Source organism: Leptonychotes weddellii, chromosome 14 (genome assembly GCF_054177405.1).
Source record: "Leptonychotes weddellii isolate Sample4059 chromosome 14, ASM5417740v2, whole genome shotgun sequence".
Classification (NCBI taxonomy): domain Eukaryota; kingdom Metazoa; phylum Chordata; class Mammalia; order Carnivora; family Phocidae; genus Leptonychotes; species Leptonychotes weddellii.
Genome location: NC_138382.1, coordinates 72,340,433 through 72,357,344, shown reverse-complemented (window position 1 = coordinate 72,357,344; position 16,912 = coordinate 72,340,433). Strand labels below are relative to the sequence as shown.

The following is a 16,912-nucleotide window of genomic DNA, read 5'->3' as shown; positions in this document are numbered from 1 at the left end:
GAGGCTTTAGTCTCTGAGTTGTAAGCACTTGTTTAGAAAGGCAAAAGGATATAAAAGTTAGGATGTATTAGGATGTATTTTGCCAGAAATACATAGAAACAGACCCACACTGGCCGTCAGTTATGGCCAGCCTGATGCCTTCAGATGTTGCTATATCCCAGAGTGACTCGGGAATCAAAGATTAATTCTGCACAGAAGAGTTTTAGCATGAAGTGCTTCTAGGCATTACGGTTCGCTGAAAACTGACCATCTACATATGATAAAAACAGCATGTAATACCCTCAGCAAATGCCACAGAGTCGGCTTACAGCTGCAATGACGTCACAAGGACACAGGCGACCCACCTGCCCTCTGACGACAGGAAGGATCACCACCAGTCACTCTAAGATCTGATAGTGTGGCAGTGGAACAGAAAGGACAGGCTATTTCAGAGAGGACTGCAGAAATAGGGACAATAAATTAAGAAGTTTAGCAAATAATCCCACCCCTTAGCCTAAGAAGTTTCCCCTGACCTGGAGAGAAGAGAAGTTATAAACTTAAATTTTTATAAACACACATGTGGCATCTTTGGCTTCAAACAAGCAGCAAGGCGTGTGGCCGTGCTGCCCAGGGTCAGCGGTCCATCCCTGCCAAACTCTCGGGGCTGCGTGGTCACAGTACTGACCATACTCTGTGCACAGGAGGGATTAATCCTGCCACAGATGTGACAGGCAGAGAGGGGTCTTGCCATAATCCACAGCAGGCTCCCTCAGCCACTGCAGTTCTGTCTAAGCATCTCGGAAGCCCGCCACCATAAAATGCCTTACAGTTCAGTTTGGAGGTTGACGTTCTATGAAACTCCGGATAAAAGGAATGGGAAATGCCTCTCTTCCCCCTGGCCTCCCCGCCGCCCCCCCCATTCCCCTTGAACTCAGGGTCAGACTTCTAGGGAACCAGATCCTATCTGGGAACAACCCAGCGGTCAGTACAAAGAGACATTTCCCACCCGTCTCCCCGAAAGGGCTTTCAGAGGGATTTCGGACACTCTCCATCTCCGCGTGCGGAGGCTGGGTAATTGTCGGGCTGACCCTCGGGAGCCTCTTGCCCTGCTCACCTTTCACTATAATGCGTGGTACAGCATAATCATGAAATGTGCTTATTAATTTTACTCATTTGACACTGCGCTCTTCTGCCCTGAGCTAGATGTTAGGAGAAAATGATAGGGATAGATTCTGCTCCTGTCAGACTTACCAAGACTTTCAGAAAACCAGACTATCAAAGGCCATCTGCCACCCACTAGCCAAGCTTTCAAGATGACCCCAAAGGTACAAACGGGATGTTAAAGACACCAAATCAACAAAGGAGAACAGCAAGAAGACGTGGAGACCCATGCCCTGGGTGTGAGCCCCCCCGCATGAGCCCTCTCAGGAGAGCAACCCCTGAGCCAGTCCTCCCAGAGATCGCAAGCACTGAGCCCCTGCCCTGATTCATGACTTGCTGCTTCATATCTAATTCATCAAAAGACACGTTGGCTTCTCAAATCGGGAACATTTTTATTAGCTTCCCCAAGAGTTTTATGGCACAAAGCCATATCTAATGATTCTATTTTATGGCAAGTTATACATTCAAACAGTGCTTTGAAGTCAGACAGCAGGTAAGACTCAAATCTTTGTCAAAAAAGATTCCCTGTCCTTTCACTTTTAAAATGTTTGTAAGCTTTCAAACAGTTGGGGAAGTGATGTGGAGCATTTTAACGGGCTTCTCCTCCCCTGGACGGGACCCAGTGCTGGCTGAGCCAATGTATACTACAGCCTTCTCAACGGGGGCTGCTTTTGCCCCTCCGTCCCCTCCACCTAGGGACATCTGGCAATGTCTGCACACATTTTTGGTTGTCACAACTGGGGGGGGAGGGAGGTTAATGCTACTGGTATCTAATAGGTAGAGGCCAGGGATGCTAAGCATCCTATATATGTAGCGCAGGACAGCCCCCCAACACAGAATTATCTGATTATCTGGTCCAAAATGTCACTAGTGTCAAGGTTGAGAAACCATGCCTTAGGGCTTCTTCTGGACCAGGCACTGTATCCCTCCCACCCCTGGGACATCAGATGCTAATCTAATCATGGTGGCAGGTTTTCAGTGCTGGCTAATGAGCCTCGCATTCTTTTTATTCTTATACATTCTTGGTGCACATTTTCAATAAACAAGAACAATATGCTGTCTTAAATAAAATGAGGAAAGTGAAAATAAGACCACCTTAGAATCTCAGGACACATGACCACAGTCACCGGTAACTAAACCCTCCTAATGTTACTCTGCACCTTTTAAGCAATTTATCTAATTGAAACAACAAAATAACCAATTCCAGCCATCAGTACTACTGAACACCACCACAGACGCCAGCTGAAAAGCAAAGCAAGTTCTTTGCTAAATTGTAGTGGTGTGATCAGTCAGAGCAGTGGACTTGGAAGGGGGTCGGTCTGGTCCTGATTCACCACTCCCAAGGACTGGGCCTCGGCCCTCTGTCACTTCACTTGTCGGAGCTTGGGTTCTCTTAATCAGCAAAGTGGTGAAAAAGCTATTTTGCCCTCCTAGCCTTCCAGGGAACTGTGAGAGCCAAATGACTTCACAGGTAGGAAACTGCTCTGCAAACTGTAAAGAGCTAGCAATACACTGATGACACTTATGCATGCATGACAACCCATGACAAAGATCTTTCAGACTCTTGGATCCTGTTCCTGAAATTTCACAACTGGAAGTGAGTTTAGAAATCAACAGAGCCAACCCTTTAGTTTTACAGAAGATGAAAATGACCATCACAGAGGTCAAGTGACTCGGCCAAGGCCAGGAAACAGCCCAGGTGGACTCAGGTCCTCTGACTCCCAAACCAGGACACTCCCACACCTTCCCACTGGTGAGGCTTTCCCTCCCTGTTTAAGTTCCCAGAGGCAAGGAGCACATTTACACACAAGGTTCGGGGGGTCTTGAACACAGGAGATAAATATTGGTTGAATTAGTGGATCTTGACTTACTACATCGTAGCCTGTTGGGGCTCGGTTCCGAGAAGCCACCACCCCCACTCCCGTGATGGGATCCATCGACGTCTCTGGCAAAGCTTCTGAAAGGTCTTTGACTTCAGGCATGGTGGATTGGTCCTGGTTCCGAAAAGGAAAAAGAAAGCACAAAATTCAAACTGACCATTTAAAGTGAACAATACAAAGTCTCAAACAGAACCGGAATCCTGGCGCAAATATCCTGAGCTAAGCTCCATATACCTGAACTGGCTAAAGGAGCCCCGGTCTTACCTGACCCTTTCCTCAGATCAAGAACTCAAGTCATCTCTAACCCCTGCTCTTCTCATGTTGGCTCTGAACACTGAGCGAACATAGTTAATGAGGGCCCGTCCCTGCTCGGAGAGGTTAACTTTGACTCAAACCCAGAAGCAAACCATTCTTCCCACTCTCAACAAGCTGCCTGACTTCTGAACAGATACCAATAGCTTCTCTGAGGAGAAAGCAGACACAGCTGAATCTAACGTCACTGTTCACTTCTCTCCCTTACAGTATCTCCTTGTGGAGGTGCAGACTTCCAAATCCACAGCCTCTCGCACAACCAAGCGTGGACTGTTCAGTAGGCAGAGCTTTGCAAACACATGGAAGAAAGTGTTCTGGGAATGCAGGCAAAGGAACGGCGTTCAAGTCCAGGCTCCATGGTTTACCGGCTGGTGACTCTGAGCAAGCAAGAGGTCACGATATGGACAGTCACAGAGCTGCCGTGAGATCTAAGGGAGTCACCTAAACGAAGGGCCTGGAGGAGTCCCTGGCACACAGTGGGCACTCAACAAAAAGCAGATGAGACTGGCAGGTTTGGGGCCCACAGGTCCAGCGTAAGTGGCCAGAAATATGGTAGGCGCCATTCCTGGGAGGACTGGCAGGTGCCTTTGTTGTGTTTAATCCCGCAGGTCATGTGGGCACTTACTCAAAGCTAAATACAAACAATGACCATAATTCTTGCTGGGCACTTCGGGAGAAAGGGAGGGGAACTGGAATTATTATTCTGCTGCTGACTGCCTCTTGATGTGACCAGAGGAGACAAGGAAAATATAGAGAGCACTGGGTCTGGGCAGCTGGAGTGGCAGGGCACCAGAAAGCAAATAAAAGAGGTAACACCCTATGTAAATGACTTCTAGTACTTTTAAAAGGACAAGCAGTGAAAAAGAGCAAGTTAAATTCCACCTCCTTCTGCAGCAATTAAATTCCACTGACTGTAGGTCTACCAGATCTCTCAAAGCTGGTTACTGCTTCTAAAGCAAACCAAACACCCTGCCTAACTAGGCAGGGAGAAGAAGTATTCTTAGTTCTCAGCCTAGAATCAGAAAAGGCAGAGGCTATTAAAAATGACTGAAGCCTTCTAAATGGGAACAATCAGAATGCTATATGCAAGTCACCCATGTAATCAGTGTCCCCTGAAGCCCACAAAAGGCTCCGGAAACTGACTTGTCAATGAAATTGAGCCAAGTCTCCAATCAAGGCTAGGAAGCGCCTGGCAGAAGCCACACTCTCAACTTCGGTTCATGACAAAAGCCAAACTAAGTTATGCTTTACTGAATTCTACTGAAAATGAGCTTCTAGAAGCCCAGGGCAGGGGGTAGGATACCATGCCACACCACTGCATCATTTTCTATTTTCAAATTTCATTTACCAGGCAGGTTTATATAAAGCACCGGGCTTGGTGCTTCCTGCACAAAGTAGGCAGGAAGTATTTATTGAATGAATAGGCATGCATGCCCCCCAGTAAAGAAGGTTTAGCGTTAAATATCTGCATCAGCCCAGTCCAAAGCAAACACTAATCAAAAAGTATCATCACTTGGAAAATCCCATAGTATTGGTAGCATGAAAATAACACTGCTGCAGTTTGAAAAATATGGGTACCTGCTGTTGGTTACCAAAACGCTTTGCAATTAACAACTCATTAACGGAATGTACAAATTCTGCCAGTGCTAAAATATCATGCTGTGAATTTAATAAAACATCCGAGGTAAGTTTTTTTTATTATTATTATTAAGATAGTACTGCCTCTACTTTGTGAGCGAGAGAGGAGGCAAGCATGGGACTAAATAAATATTTTATTTGCTGATGGGGTCCCGTCCCCGGGTCACGACGTCCTCGCGAGGCGCGGGTGACAACGGCTCTCCCCGCCCGAAGCCGGCGGTCAAGGGCAGTGGGGAAACTGGCCCCGGGAGCCCGGCCGCTCCCACAATGCACCGGGGAGGCAGCCGGGCCGCAGGTTCCAAGATGGCTGCGGGCTGCCTCCAGCTGAGGCAGACAAAGGAACCGGCGGCCTGTGCCCATGCGTGCACGGTCGCAGCCCAGCCTGCAGACGGGAGGATGCGACAGCAGAGCATGAGCACAGAGCATCTCGGATGCACGCCTCCTTCTTCCCTTTCCCCCCAGTTGCTGTACCCTGGGGATCAAGGCAGCCTTTGTGAAATACAGACAAATGACTCCTCGCGGCGCGGGGCCGCGGCCGGCTCGGCGGTGGAGGAAGCCCCACCACCAGCAAAGGAAGCTTTTAATGAGAAACGCCCAAGATATCCATGGCAGAGGCAATCACTCAAAGCAGCTTGCCCTGAATTACATATTTTCTGACTGCAAATTACTTTTAACAGCGTCTCTACCGTCACTTCAATTGACCTTCCTAACAAAAGGCCATTTATTAACTAGCACTCCACGTTTCCCGGGCTGTGTGGAGCCTCGAGCCAGAAGGGATGGCACCGCCGAGTACTCAGCCGCCCAGGGTCACAGGCCAGGCCTCTGAGAGGGGAGAAGAGGCCATTAATGCAAGCCTGCAGAGCAGATTCTGCCGGGGAGGGGAGGGTGGGGAGCGGGCTGTTTAAGACCAACGTTAACCTGTGTGGCAAGAGGCAATGCTGGTCTAAAACATAAAATACCAAGGCCTACTTGCAGCAACCCCTGATTTCATCCTCAGCAGCTCCGCAGCAGATAGAGACCCACCTCTATCTCAAAATCCTAATTGCACACAAAACACACTAACACACCCAGCTGCATTTGTACAGCGCTTTGCAATTCTCAGAAAGCTTTCTTAGGCTCCTTCTTGACTGATGATCATACCAAACCTGGAAGGTGGCTGGGTCTAATTACCTCTATCTTAGAGAAGACAAAGAATTTAGAGAAGAAGGCCCAGAGTTGTCAGCTGCCATGCAACCGGCAGCCGGCCCACCTGAACAGGACCTCTAGTCCTCCTTCCCAGATCTGATCTGCTTTCCATGACACTGTGCAGAGAGACCAACATCCCATCTGATACCCAACTGAGAAAGCAGTTTCAACACTAATTATATTTAAAAATGCCAAAGCTCTTCTTTCTCCAGCTATAGCCCAATAAGTGAAGCAAGGGGGAGAAAAGTACAGAAAGATAAAAGTAACATGGGATTAATTTTCCTCACACCTCAGTTTCAAGATTCAACATTTCCCTCATAAATAATTTACAACAATAAAAATGAGCTAAGGCCATGTTTGTGTAGGACGGAGGTAAATTTAGGCCTAATGAGGGAGATCCGAGCACTGCACAGGAGGGAATAGGTTGATGTATAGCACCGTGCGCGTGCAATCGACAGCACACAGGGGCTCCATTACCAACGGGAAGTCTCGAGGCCCACCAGGAGGAGGGGGGAGCAATTGAGGGAAACTTCCACCATCCAAGCTGTGGCTGCAAGGGGAGTCTCTGCAGGGAGAGCCAAAAGTTGACCAGTATTTTAGATGACAAGACAACGGAGGCTGAGATTTCTCAGGACTAAAAGGTTGAACCAACCTGAAATTAAGTCAGTTGTCAGTAAATGCCAGGTGAGGAATCAAGCTGGTGATGGTACCTAGGAGTCACGTCTGCTGGTGGACACAGGGAGAGTGCAGTGGCAACACTGACCTTGAGCTGGTTCTCCTCACTTAACCTCGTGGGTCATCTGGCCCCAATTCCCAACCCAATCTCTACCCCGGGTGCATGGCCAGCCTCCACTATATCATTTCCAAGGCTAGGGGCTGCTATTCCTATGTCTGCCCCGAGAGGATTTATCCGCCAGGCAGAAGAGTATGTATGAATGTGTTGTGGTGTGTGTGTGTGTGTGTGTGTGTGTGTGTGTGTTGCATGTACATACTGGGGCTACAAACGATCAGTTAGGGTGAGGTGTGTTTTCCAGGCCAGGAGGATTTTTTCCATGTCATACCTGATGAATACTATGCAACAAGGCTGGGTAGGAGAAAACCCGCCTCCCACTCTGCCTGCAGTGTTGCAAACAGTACCTGGGGAAGGCCCCGGCGCCCAGCCCTGCAGCAATGCTTGGCAATGCTGTCATCCCAGGTTCACAGAGAAATGAACTTTAACTATAAAGCCCCTCATACAGACAGCACACTGCTCCCTGGTAACTGATCAAAGAATTACTACAACAGTGTGCTTATAATCCCTAAAAGTCAGCAGTGCTGGGCTTAACTGATGCTGAATATTGTTTCAGAATCAAAGGCGTGCCTCCCCGGCCCCAGTCTGGGAGAAAACTAAGCTACTGTATCACAGTTGAAAACTCAGGGGAACTTTGATATCATCTCTGTTTAATTTCCCCGGCCCTATGAGCCTGGGGTTTATCTCGTTTTATCAACTCCTGTACTGAAATCAAAACCCAACTAACAGAGCTCAGACCTCTCTCCACCGAGGCCCTTCCAGCAGAGGGGTGGGGTGGGGGGCAACAACTGCAGGGGGGAAGGGGGCGCTCCATCAAAGGAGGTGCAGCAGGAACCCAGACTCGGCCTCCCCACCAGCTCAGAAGCAGCGCCAGCACTGCCCACCCAGGGCTGAAGGCATGACTCGCACACAACTTTGGAGGAGAGTAATTTCAAAGTATTGGGGGGGGGGGCAGGTTAAATTGGGCTACTGTAATTGAAATGACAAAACCAGTGGATTAATTAAGTCCCTACAGAAAGATGAACTTGCAATCAGCTTGTCTGAAATCCAAAGTCAAGGGCACAAAAGACATAAACTGTCTGCCCGCATCCACCAGCTTGCGGGGCTGGGGAAGAGCAGTGGATAAGAGCAGTGGAACCTGGGGGCGCCTGGTGGCTCAGTCGGTTAAAGGGCTGCCTTCGGCTCGGGTCATGGTCCCAGGGTCCTGGTATCGAGCCCCGCATCAGGCTCCTTGCTCAGCGGAGAGCCTGCTTCTCCCTCTCCCTCTGCCTGCCTCTCTGCCTACTTGTGCTCTCTATCTCTCTGTCAAATAAATAAATAAAATCTTTAAAAAAAAAAGAGCAGTGGAACCTGACCAACAGCGGGGTGGAGACTGAGAACCGGCTGCCCCCCAGTGAAGGCTGCCACTGTGCCCATGGTGGGGCAGCTACTTTGCCTGTTTCCCATGGCAGCGGCGGTCTGCAAGAACCCAGGCCCCCTTCTGCCCCATGATTACTGGTACCTTTTTGCCCACAAATCTTTAGCAGGTACGGGTGGACACGGCCTCATTCCCACTGGAGGGAGCCCACGGCCAGGCTTTACCAACGCACACCACCACACACACAAACACACAAACTGGGCTGCCTGCATGCAGCGAAGGTGCAGAGACCTACCTCCTCGGGAGATGGCAGGCTGTGGCCTGAGTCCATGCAGCACCCAAGCAAGTGGCCAGCCGGCTCTTGGAGCTACTCATGGAGGACAGTGCACTGGCTGAGAGGCGTCCACTGTGGAACCTCAGAACGCCATCCTGGTGCCTCCTGCACTTGGTCTGGACCACTTTCCCCGTCAGAAGCCAAATCACCCTGACAAACACTGTTGAGTATGGTCAGGTGGCAACAGACCACAGGCTGCTGGGAAGGCTGCTAAGATATTAGAAAACTAAAGCAAATATTTTTCTAAGCTCTCCTAGATCGCAAAGAATTTTCCAGCTAGGGAACTAACAATGGTGAGCACTTCCTTTTCCCCAGTAAAGGCCTGTTACTTCTAATAAAAGAAACTGGTGTATACATGCAATTATTCTACCTGACCAATGCTTAGATTTCTATTAACCATTTGTATACCAAACGGATTTTCCACAAATCATGTGATACAGGCCTAGGGTTCACGTTGCTGCAGCTCATACAGTACAAGGCTAGATCCCAGAATTTGCTCTCCAAAAATAAATCCGGGATCAAGTTCTACAGCCCTGCAGTAGCCAAAGCCCTGCCTCTTACAGGCCCGACTCCGCACAGCCAGGGAACCTAGTGCTGGGGGTACGGGGGCAATCTCCAGTACACTGTGTGCCCCACCCCCACCTGCCCAAAAACACTGCAAACGAGGGTCAGCCCTGCCCCCTCCCATCAAGTCTTGGTGCCATATTGTCCCGTGGAGAGAAGGAAGAAGGAGAACCCCAACAGAAGGCAGGTGCTCTACAAATGGACACCATCCCAGGAGGACCCAAGAGACACGCTCTCTTGATGTGCAGGGACATAAGGGAAGTCACACCCTTACCCTGGTTTACAAAGTGAAAATGCCAATATTACCTCAACACCAAGCAAATGGGCTGCCAGGTGGGAATTCATCAGAACACCTGGCTTCAGGTCAGCCAGGCACGTCCCATCACCACCACCCTCCTCTCTGACTTTCACAGGGGTCTTGAGAGTTTCTTCTCATATGTTTTGTCATCTAATCTTTCTACCTGTATGCTGATGGCTTCCAAAATAACCTCCACCGCCCCGACTTTTCTCCTGAGACTCAGAGGTATGCATCTAGTGCCCTGCTGGCTGTTGCCACCCGCATGTCCTGGCTGAACGTGTCATCCTCCCCCTGAAGCATCTCCCATATTCCCAGTACCTGGCAGGACCTGGCACACAGCAGTAAGTCCACAAACATTTACGGAGAGCCTTTGTGTAAGCAGTGAGGGAGAGTTCGCAATGACGATGATGGACAATCCAACATTCTGGAGCAGGGATTCAAACACTAGCAAGGGTGAGTCACCTGGAGAGTCTGTTAAAAGACACTCTTGAACCCAGTCCCAGCGACAACAACAACAAAGTGTAGGATGAGGCCTAAGAAGCTGCATTTCTAACAAGTTCCAGGTGACGGCCAAATAGCAGGTCCACAGTCTGAACTCTGAGTACTAGACAGCAGGTACTCATTAGATGTTTGATGAATGAATGAACAGAAACAAAAACCTGAATGTGATTATCCATGGGGAATAGCCTCAGGAAGAATCCTTCAGTCTCTCCCTCCCCAAACAGGTCAGCCAAGAGCACTTAGTTCCTCCCATAGGATACCTGCCCCACCATTCAAAATCCAGGTCACATTCGGAGAACCCTGCTGTTCACCAAGGACATGGTCTTAGCACACACACGTGCACACACGCATGTATACACACATAGAAACACACAGCCTCGCCTCCCAGAAGGTTGTAGCACACTTTCCCCAGTAGTACAGTAGCTGTTCAAAGGTGTTATGTCCACCCAGTGCCTAGCTCACAGTAGGTGCTCAATAAATGGATATGGGGCAGGTGGGTGGGTGGATGGAAGGAAGGAAGGGAGGGAGGAAGGAAGGATGTATCAAGTTCCCATCATCCTTTCAAAACTGCCCCTCTTTCACTGAATTAAGAAGGGTACACAAAGCATCAAGGGCAATGGCAAGAACAGCCCCGTAGGCCCCTTCCGATGGCAGCGCCAGGCTGGGCATCCGTGAGCCCAGGACAAACACCACAATTCTAGGGACAGGCAGGCTGCAGAGGTGGGGAGGCGGGACTGCGGCACTCCCAGCAGCTCCAGAAGTGATTGTGACTTAGTCCAAGCAGGCTGGATGAGGGCCTGGCAGGGGCCAGGGGGTCTCTAGGCTGGTTGCACAGAAGACTCCCCTAAGGAGTTAGTAAAAGCCACAGCTGCCCATTCCAACCCCCAGGTTGTGATTTAACTGGTCTGGGCTTGGGCCGAGACTGGATAATGCATGGCCCAGGTGAAGTGCTACTATATTGGCTGATACGGCGACGAAAAAGACGCGGCCGCCACCCGCGGAACTCCTAAGCTGGGGGAAACATCCCAAAGAAAGGGTCTGCCCATGAGGGGACACTGCGTTCTGCCTGGGTGAGCTGGGGAGATGAGAGGGAAGAGCGGGAGCTCAAGCTAGCCTCCTGGAAAGACAGAGGGTACAGAGTAGTGAAGGTACTGTAGGCACAAGATGCCGGATCAGCAGCAGCGTGAACGAACGCAGACCACTGGGGGAACTGCGGGTAGCAGATGGGCTCTGAAACAAGCTTACGAAATGCTTAAACAAACAAACAGATAAACAAAAGAGTTAAAAACCTGTCTGCACTTCTCTGCTATTTCTAAGGTCTAAGCAAAGGGGAAGGAAGGAAGAGATTCGCAAGTCTTTCGTTCGTATTTCCTCTCCTGTAACTGTAGGCTTCTCGAACCCATGCCGCTGCCTGCAGACTTCCATGGGCCTTGTCATTAGCTCAGTGGGGAAATGGGAACGGACAGGGCGCTAGCTCCGGAGTCACAGGGCCCTGAGCTTGAATCCCGGCTCTCGTACTGCGTACAGCTGTGTGACCACAGGCACGACGGCTCTACCCGCCCCAAGTGTCCACCCCCCTACAACGGGAATAATAGATAATAATATTTCCTCTACAGGGTTATATGGTATACAGAACTTATAGAACTTGCATCAAAAGAAACAACTGACAGAGGGAAATGGACCACCTATGGAATGGGAGAAATTATATTCAAACCACATGTCCGCTAAGGGGTTAAAATCCAAATCTATAAAGAACTCCTACAACTAAGCAACAACAACAACAAAAAACAAATACTTGGTAAAAAAAAAAAAGAAATGGACAAAGGACTTGAGTAGACATTTCTCCAAAGATGATATACAGATGGCCAACAAGCATATGAAAAGATGCTCAACATCACTGATCACTAGGGAAATGCAAACTAAAATCACAATGAGCTGTCACCTCATACCCACTGGGATGGCCCCTATCAAAAGCCAAAAAACTAGTGTTGGCGAGGTTTGGAAAATTGGAACCCTGCTGCACTGTTGGTGGAAATGGAAATGCAGCCACTGTGGAAAACAGTACGGGGATTCCTCAAAAAATTAAAAATAGAATTACTACTCTAGGGTCTGGCAATTCCACTTCTGAGTACGTACCCAAAAGAATTGAAAACAGGGTCTGTGTTCACAATGGCATTATTCCTAAGAGCCAAAGGGTAGAAGCAACCCAAGTGTCCACAGACATATATGGATAAGTAAAATGGGTACATACGTGCAGTAGAATATTATTCAGCTTAAAAAGGAAATTCTGGCACAAACTACAACATGAATGAACCCTGAAGACATCATGTGGAGTGAAATAAGCCAGTCATAGAAAGACAGATACAATATAATTCCACATATATGAGGGCCCTAGATAAGTCAAATTCATAGAAACAGAAAGTAGGATGGTGGCTGCCAGAGCCTGGGGGGAGGGGAAATGGAAACTGTTTAATGAGTATAGGGTTTTGCAAGATGGAAAAGCTCCAGAGATTAACTGCATGACAATGTGAATATCCTTAATGCCACCGGTTTGTACACTTGAACATGATTAGGATGGTACATTTTATGTTCTGTGTGTTTTACAATTTAAAAAAGGCATCTACAAGTGTGGTTTTCGAGTTTCAGTAAGCAGAAGTACAACCCAAGGTTCTTACTAAACACAGAGATTCTGGGGTCCCCTGCCCCTAGATATTCTGATTGAAGGTCTGGGTGTGAGGCTCTGGAATCTGCATTTTCATAAACATCTGAGGGCTATTTAGCACACTAAGAATTCACTTATTCTGCTCTGGTTCTAAAGGGTCAAGGAATATTCTTTTGAATATTTTGCTTTGCTGATCAGTATCTGTTTAAAACATACACACACACAATGCCTTGTGTGTGTGTGCGTGTGTGTGTGTGTGTGTGTGTGTATCTAGAAAGATCTCATGTTGATTCTAGCCACAGCCCAACAAGATGGTCCTCCGGTCCTCAGGGAAGGAGGAGCTACAAAGCTTGGGTCTGTGGCCCCCCGACTCCAGGCCCATGGGCCTCTTACATTTCAGCCTGCACAAGCTCATCTCACCAGAAGTGTGTCAGGTAAACCAAACACGTGCCCACAGGCTGTCCCCAACAAGGGAGGTAATGTCAGGTACAGCCTGTGGGGGCTCGGCCTCCCTCACGGCGGAGAGGAGGAGAGCGAACACAGGCAACCCCACTGCCAACGTGCACAGGACGCAGGGAAACCACAACTCTCAAGGGCAGCCGCAAGCAGGAGGCCAAGGAGAGCCAGTGGGGCCCGGGAAACACTGGCCGGGGAGGGCCTCCGAGAGAGCAAGAACAGCCTGAGAGAGGCAGCTCATTCAAGGACTCCAGGCCTCCCCTCCCACAACCCAACCAGCAAAGGAGACTCTGCTCATTCAACCGCAACCAACTAAATACAGTGTCCTCGGCCCACCACATCAGCCATGTAGTCATTTGTTATCTTCATCATCATAATAGCACCTTTGACATTTCCCATGCTTGGCTCCAACTCCATCATTACTTTCCAGTGTGGCAAAGGATGTCGCTCTTTGAACAGGAAGCATGGAGCACTTCCAACCTGCTGAGGCAGAGGGGCCCACGACTTTTGGATTCGGACTCCCCCAGAAGCAGATCTGCCATGAAACTAATAGCAATGAACCTTCGGCCACCCCCACCCCTTTCCTGGGAGGACCCAGCAATGTGTTCACATGGTCAGGTGGTTTGGTAAAATGTACAAAAGCAAGATATTCTTGTTTTCTTTTTCTTATAACCCCTCCCCACTCCAAACTGTCTAACCCAGAAAACCAGGGTCTGCCTCTGGCTTCCACCTAAATTTGGTGAGGACTCCCCCACACCCTCTGCAGTGCCACATGCATTCACATACATCAACTCATTCAGCCTTATGGGGTAGGTTCTATTCTTATGCCACTTTTACACAGAAGGAAATCGGGATTCAGAAAGGTTCTGTGAGGGGCACCCGGGTGGCTCAGATGGTTAAGCATCTGTCTTCGGCTTGGGTCATGATCTCTAGGTCCTCGGATCGAGCCCCATGTCCGGCTCCCAGCTCAGTGGGGAGTCTGCTTCTCTCTCTCCCTCTGCCTCTCCCCTTGTGTTCTTTCTCTCTCAAATGAATAAATAAAATATTTGAAAGAAAGAAAGAAAGATGAAAGAAAGAAAAAAGAAAGGAAGGAAGAAAGGGAAAGGAAAAGAAAGAAAGAAAGGAAGGAAAGAAGGAAAGAAAGAAAGAAAGAAAGAAAGAAAGAAAGAAAGGCTCCGTGAGGTTCCATGACCTGCCTAGGGTCACTCAGATTGCAGGAAATAGACTAAGATTCAAATCCAAACCCCCAAATCCAAGCCCTGTGTTCTTACTCTTTCATCCCCTCCTAGTTGTCCTAAGGAGAGCTAAATAATAACCACAAACAAAAGGACACTGTAAAGAAAAAGTAAAAATGAAGCTACTCTTCTGATTAATAAGTTAACAAACACTTAATGATAATCACTAACTTTTACTGACCACTTGCCCAGTGGCAGACACAGAGCTAAATGCTTCTCTTGCAATAGTTTATTCACGGCTCACCATAATCCTATGAGATAGATGTTAGCCTCACTCTACAGATGAGGAAACTGAGGCTCAGAAAAGTTCATTAATTTATGCAAGAACACACAGTAAGTAGGAAAGCCAAGGATTCAGCTGAGGTCTAACTCTAAAGTCCTTGCATTTAACCATGGTGCACTGCTGCAGCTGGATGTGGGGAAAGCCCGTCGGTGGGATGGAGGCAGGCAGGGAAATGCCTTCAGCATAAATCGGGAGTGTGGCCTAAGAGCTAGGAGGAAGGAAGGAAAAATGTTGATCAGAAAAGATGATTCTGGGCTCAAATGAACCAATCAACTGGTTCACATGGGCCTTGATGCCCAGATCCCAGCAGAGGTCCCATCTCTCAGAGGCTCCATTTAAATATTCTCTGCATGGCCCAATATCTCAAAGTGCCACAACAATTTCCAGTGAACAAGAAAGGTGTCCCCTATGTCCTGTAACTAACCTTCTGAGTACCCTGAGCTTTTTGGTTTGTCTGGGCAGAGCTTATCCCCTAACTTTTCTAAGGCTTCTCTGGTGCAGCTGATAAGACATTTTTCCACCCCGTGTGAAAATGAGATGAGATCCAGCCAGCTGTCGAGAAATGTACGATGAGATTATACCGAGAAGGAACCAACAGAGACAAAGGCCCCTAAAGAGTTGCTGGCCTGCTGTGGCTTTTGTGGCAGAAATCTGAGTGGGCGCTGGCTCTTGAGTGGGGGTGGGGAGCAGAGAAGTGGCAACAACCATTTGCCTTTTGCCTTCTTGGGGCCTTCCTCTCTGTTCCTTGCTGAAGAGGCTGAGAGGCAGGGGACAGAAGAGTCACATCTTCAGTAGTGAAAAAGGCTGATACTTTAGGAAGAATTGTCTGTTGGTAACAAAGAGGACAAAGATGCTCATGGGTCTGCCTTCTTCACCTGGGCCTGTCGCTGGGGATCTGATGTCCCCTGGTGCTCAGCCATAGCTCTTGTACCAGCCCCTGCCCCGGAGCCTCACTCAGGCCGCAGTCTTTATGGGGTGCTCATCAACACACCCACCACGCTTCCAGGATGGGTACTCTGGGTCTTGGGTGCCCAGGCCGGGCACCTCACCTTTAGACAGGTGCCCTGACATTTGGGTGTCCTCTCTGCTGTGTCCAGGTCACAGAGAAGGCCGCACCCCAGATGATGCTCAAGGCTCAGGTGCAAGCTGGTCTGCACCCACGTGACCACACAGAGCTGAACCCCAGGCTGGGCCAGTGAAACGACTGTCCCCAGTCTGTGCAGGCGGCCGCAGAGGCCTGGGCACAGGTGGGCCGCCTCACCACCTACCCGGGCGGGGGGTGGCTCTCGGGGACCCTCACCTGTCTGGCCCGGGGGGCGGGGGGTACTGCTGGCAATCGGATCCCTGATTTCCCTCCCGCCTGCCCGCCGCAAGGCCAAGCCGGTGTTCGAGAAGTCTCGGCGCGCGCGGACTCGGGGCAGAGGCCGCCGGGCCTGTCCCCGCGGTGGACCGGGCACCGAGCCCGCAGGCCTCGGCGCGGCCCGGCTCCGCCCGCCCGCCCGCCCGCCCGCCCGCCGGGGCAGTAGGGCCGGCTCAACCGAGCCTCCGCGGCACCCGGCCCGCCCGGCCTCACTTAACTGTTACCCGCTGGGGCGGCGGCGGCTGCGGCGGCGGCGGGTCCCGGCTCCGTCTCACGCAGAAGCAGCTTCTCATCGCCCGGGCGGCGCGGGAGGGGCCGGGCCCGGGGCCCAGGCGGCGGGGCCGGCGCCGCAGCTCGAGCGCGAGCCTCACCGGGGAGCGGCGGCGGCGGCGGCGGCGGCAGGGGCGGGGCGCGGCCTGGCGGCGGCGGCGGCACCAACGACAACGGCGGCCGCGGCTCCCTCGGCGGGCCGCGGCGGCGGGCCGGGCTCCGGGGCTCCCGGCTCTGGCGCTGGCTCCGGGGGAGGCGCCGGGTGCCCGAGGCTGGCTCGGGCGGGAGGAGGGAGCGGGAGCCCTCGCGTCCGGAGCCCGCGCCGCCGCCCGGGCCGGCACCCCGCCTCCCCCTGGCCTCCCCCAAGGCTCAGCCCGCTAGCCACCACCCCCCCGCCCCCGGCCCGGCCTCCCCGAGCCCGCGGGCGGCCCCCAGACCGGCCTCCGAGCCCCGGGAGCCGCAGGCCTCTTGGAGTCTGGGCACTAGTCTCCCCTCCGCCAAGCTGGTCTCTTGCAGGGCCCCGCAGCCCACTCAGCTCTCCTAGGCCTCACTCAATCAGCCCTTCAGCACAGCCTAAGAATCCTGGACGCCCCCAGGCCTCTTGGCGCCGAGATGAACAACACACACACACACACACACACACACAC

General features: G+C 50.8%; 1 protein-coding gene across 7 annotated transcripts in view; it reads right to left on the bottom strand.

Annotated features, from left to right (window-relative positions):
* Nucleotides 1–16,912, bottom strand: part of MVB12B (multivesicular body subunit 12B) — a 249,661-nt gene that overhangs the window by 170,271 nt on the left and 62,478 nt on the right. For 5 of the 7 annotated variants that reach the window (XM_081803602.1, XM_081803604.1, XM_081803603.1 and 2 more), the window contains one exon: nt 3,012–3,134. In XM_081803602.1, the coding sequence (XP_081659728.1) occupies nt 3,012–3,122 (111 nt within the window). In that variant the 5' untranslated portion in view covers nt 3,123–3,134. Of the gene's footprint in view, nt 1–3,011; nt 3,135–8,597; nt 8,886–16,213; nt 16,361–16,912 lie in introns of those variants that run through there. The other 2 variants (XM_081803606.1, XM_081803600.1) reach the window with 2 other exon arrangements.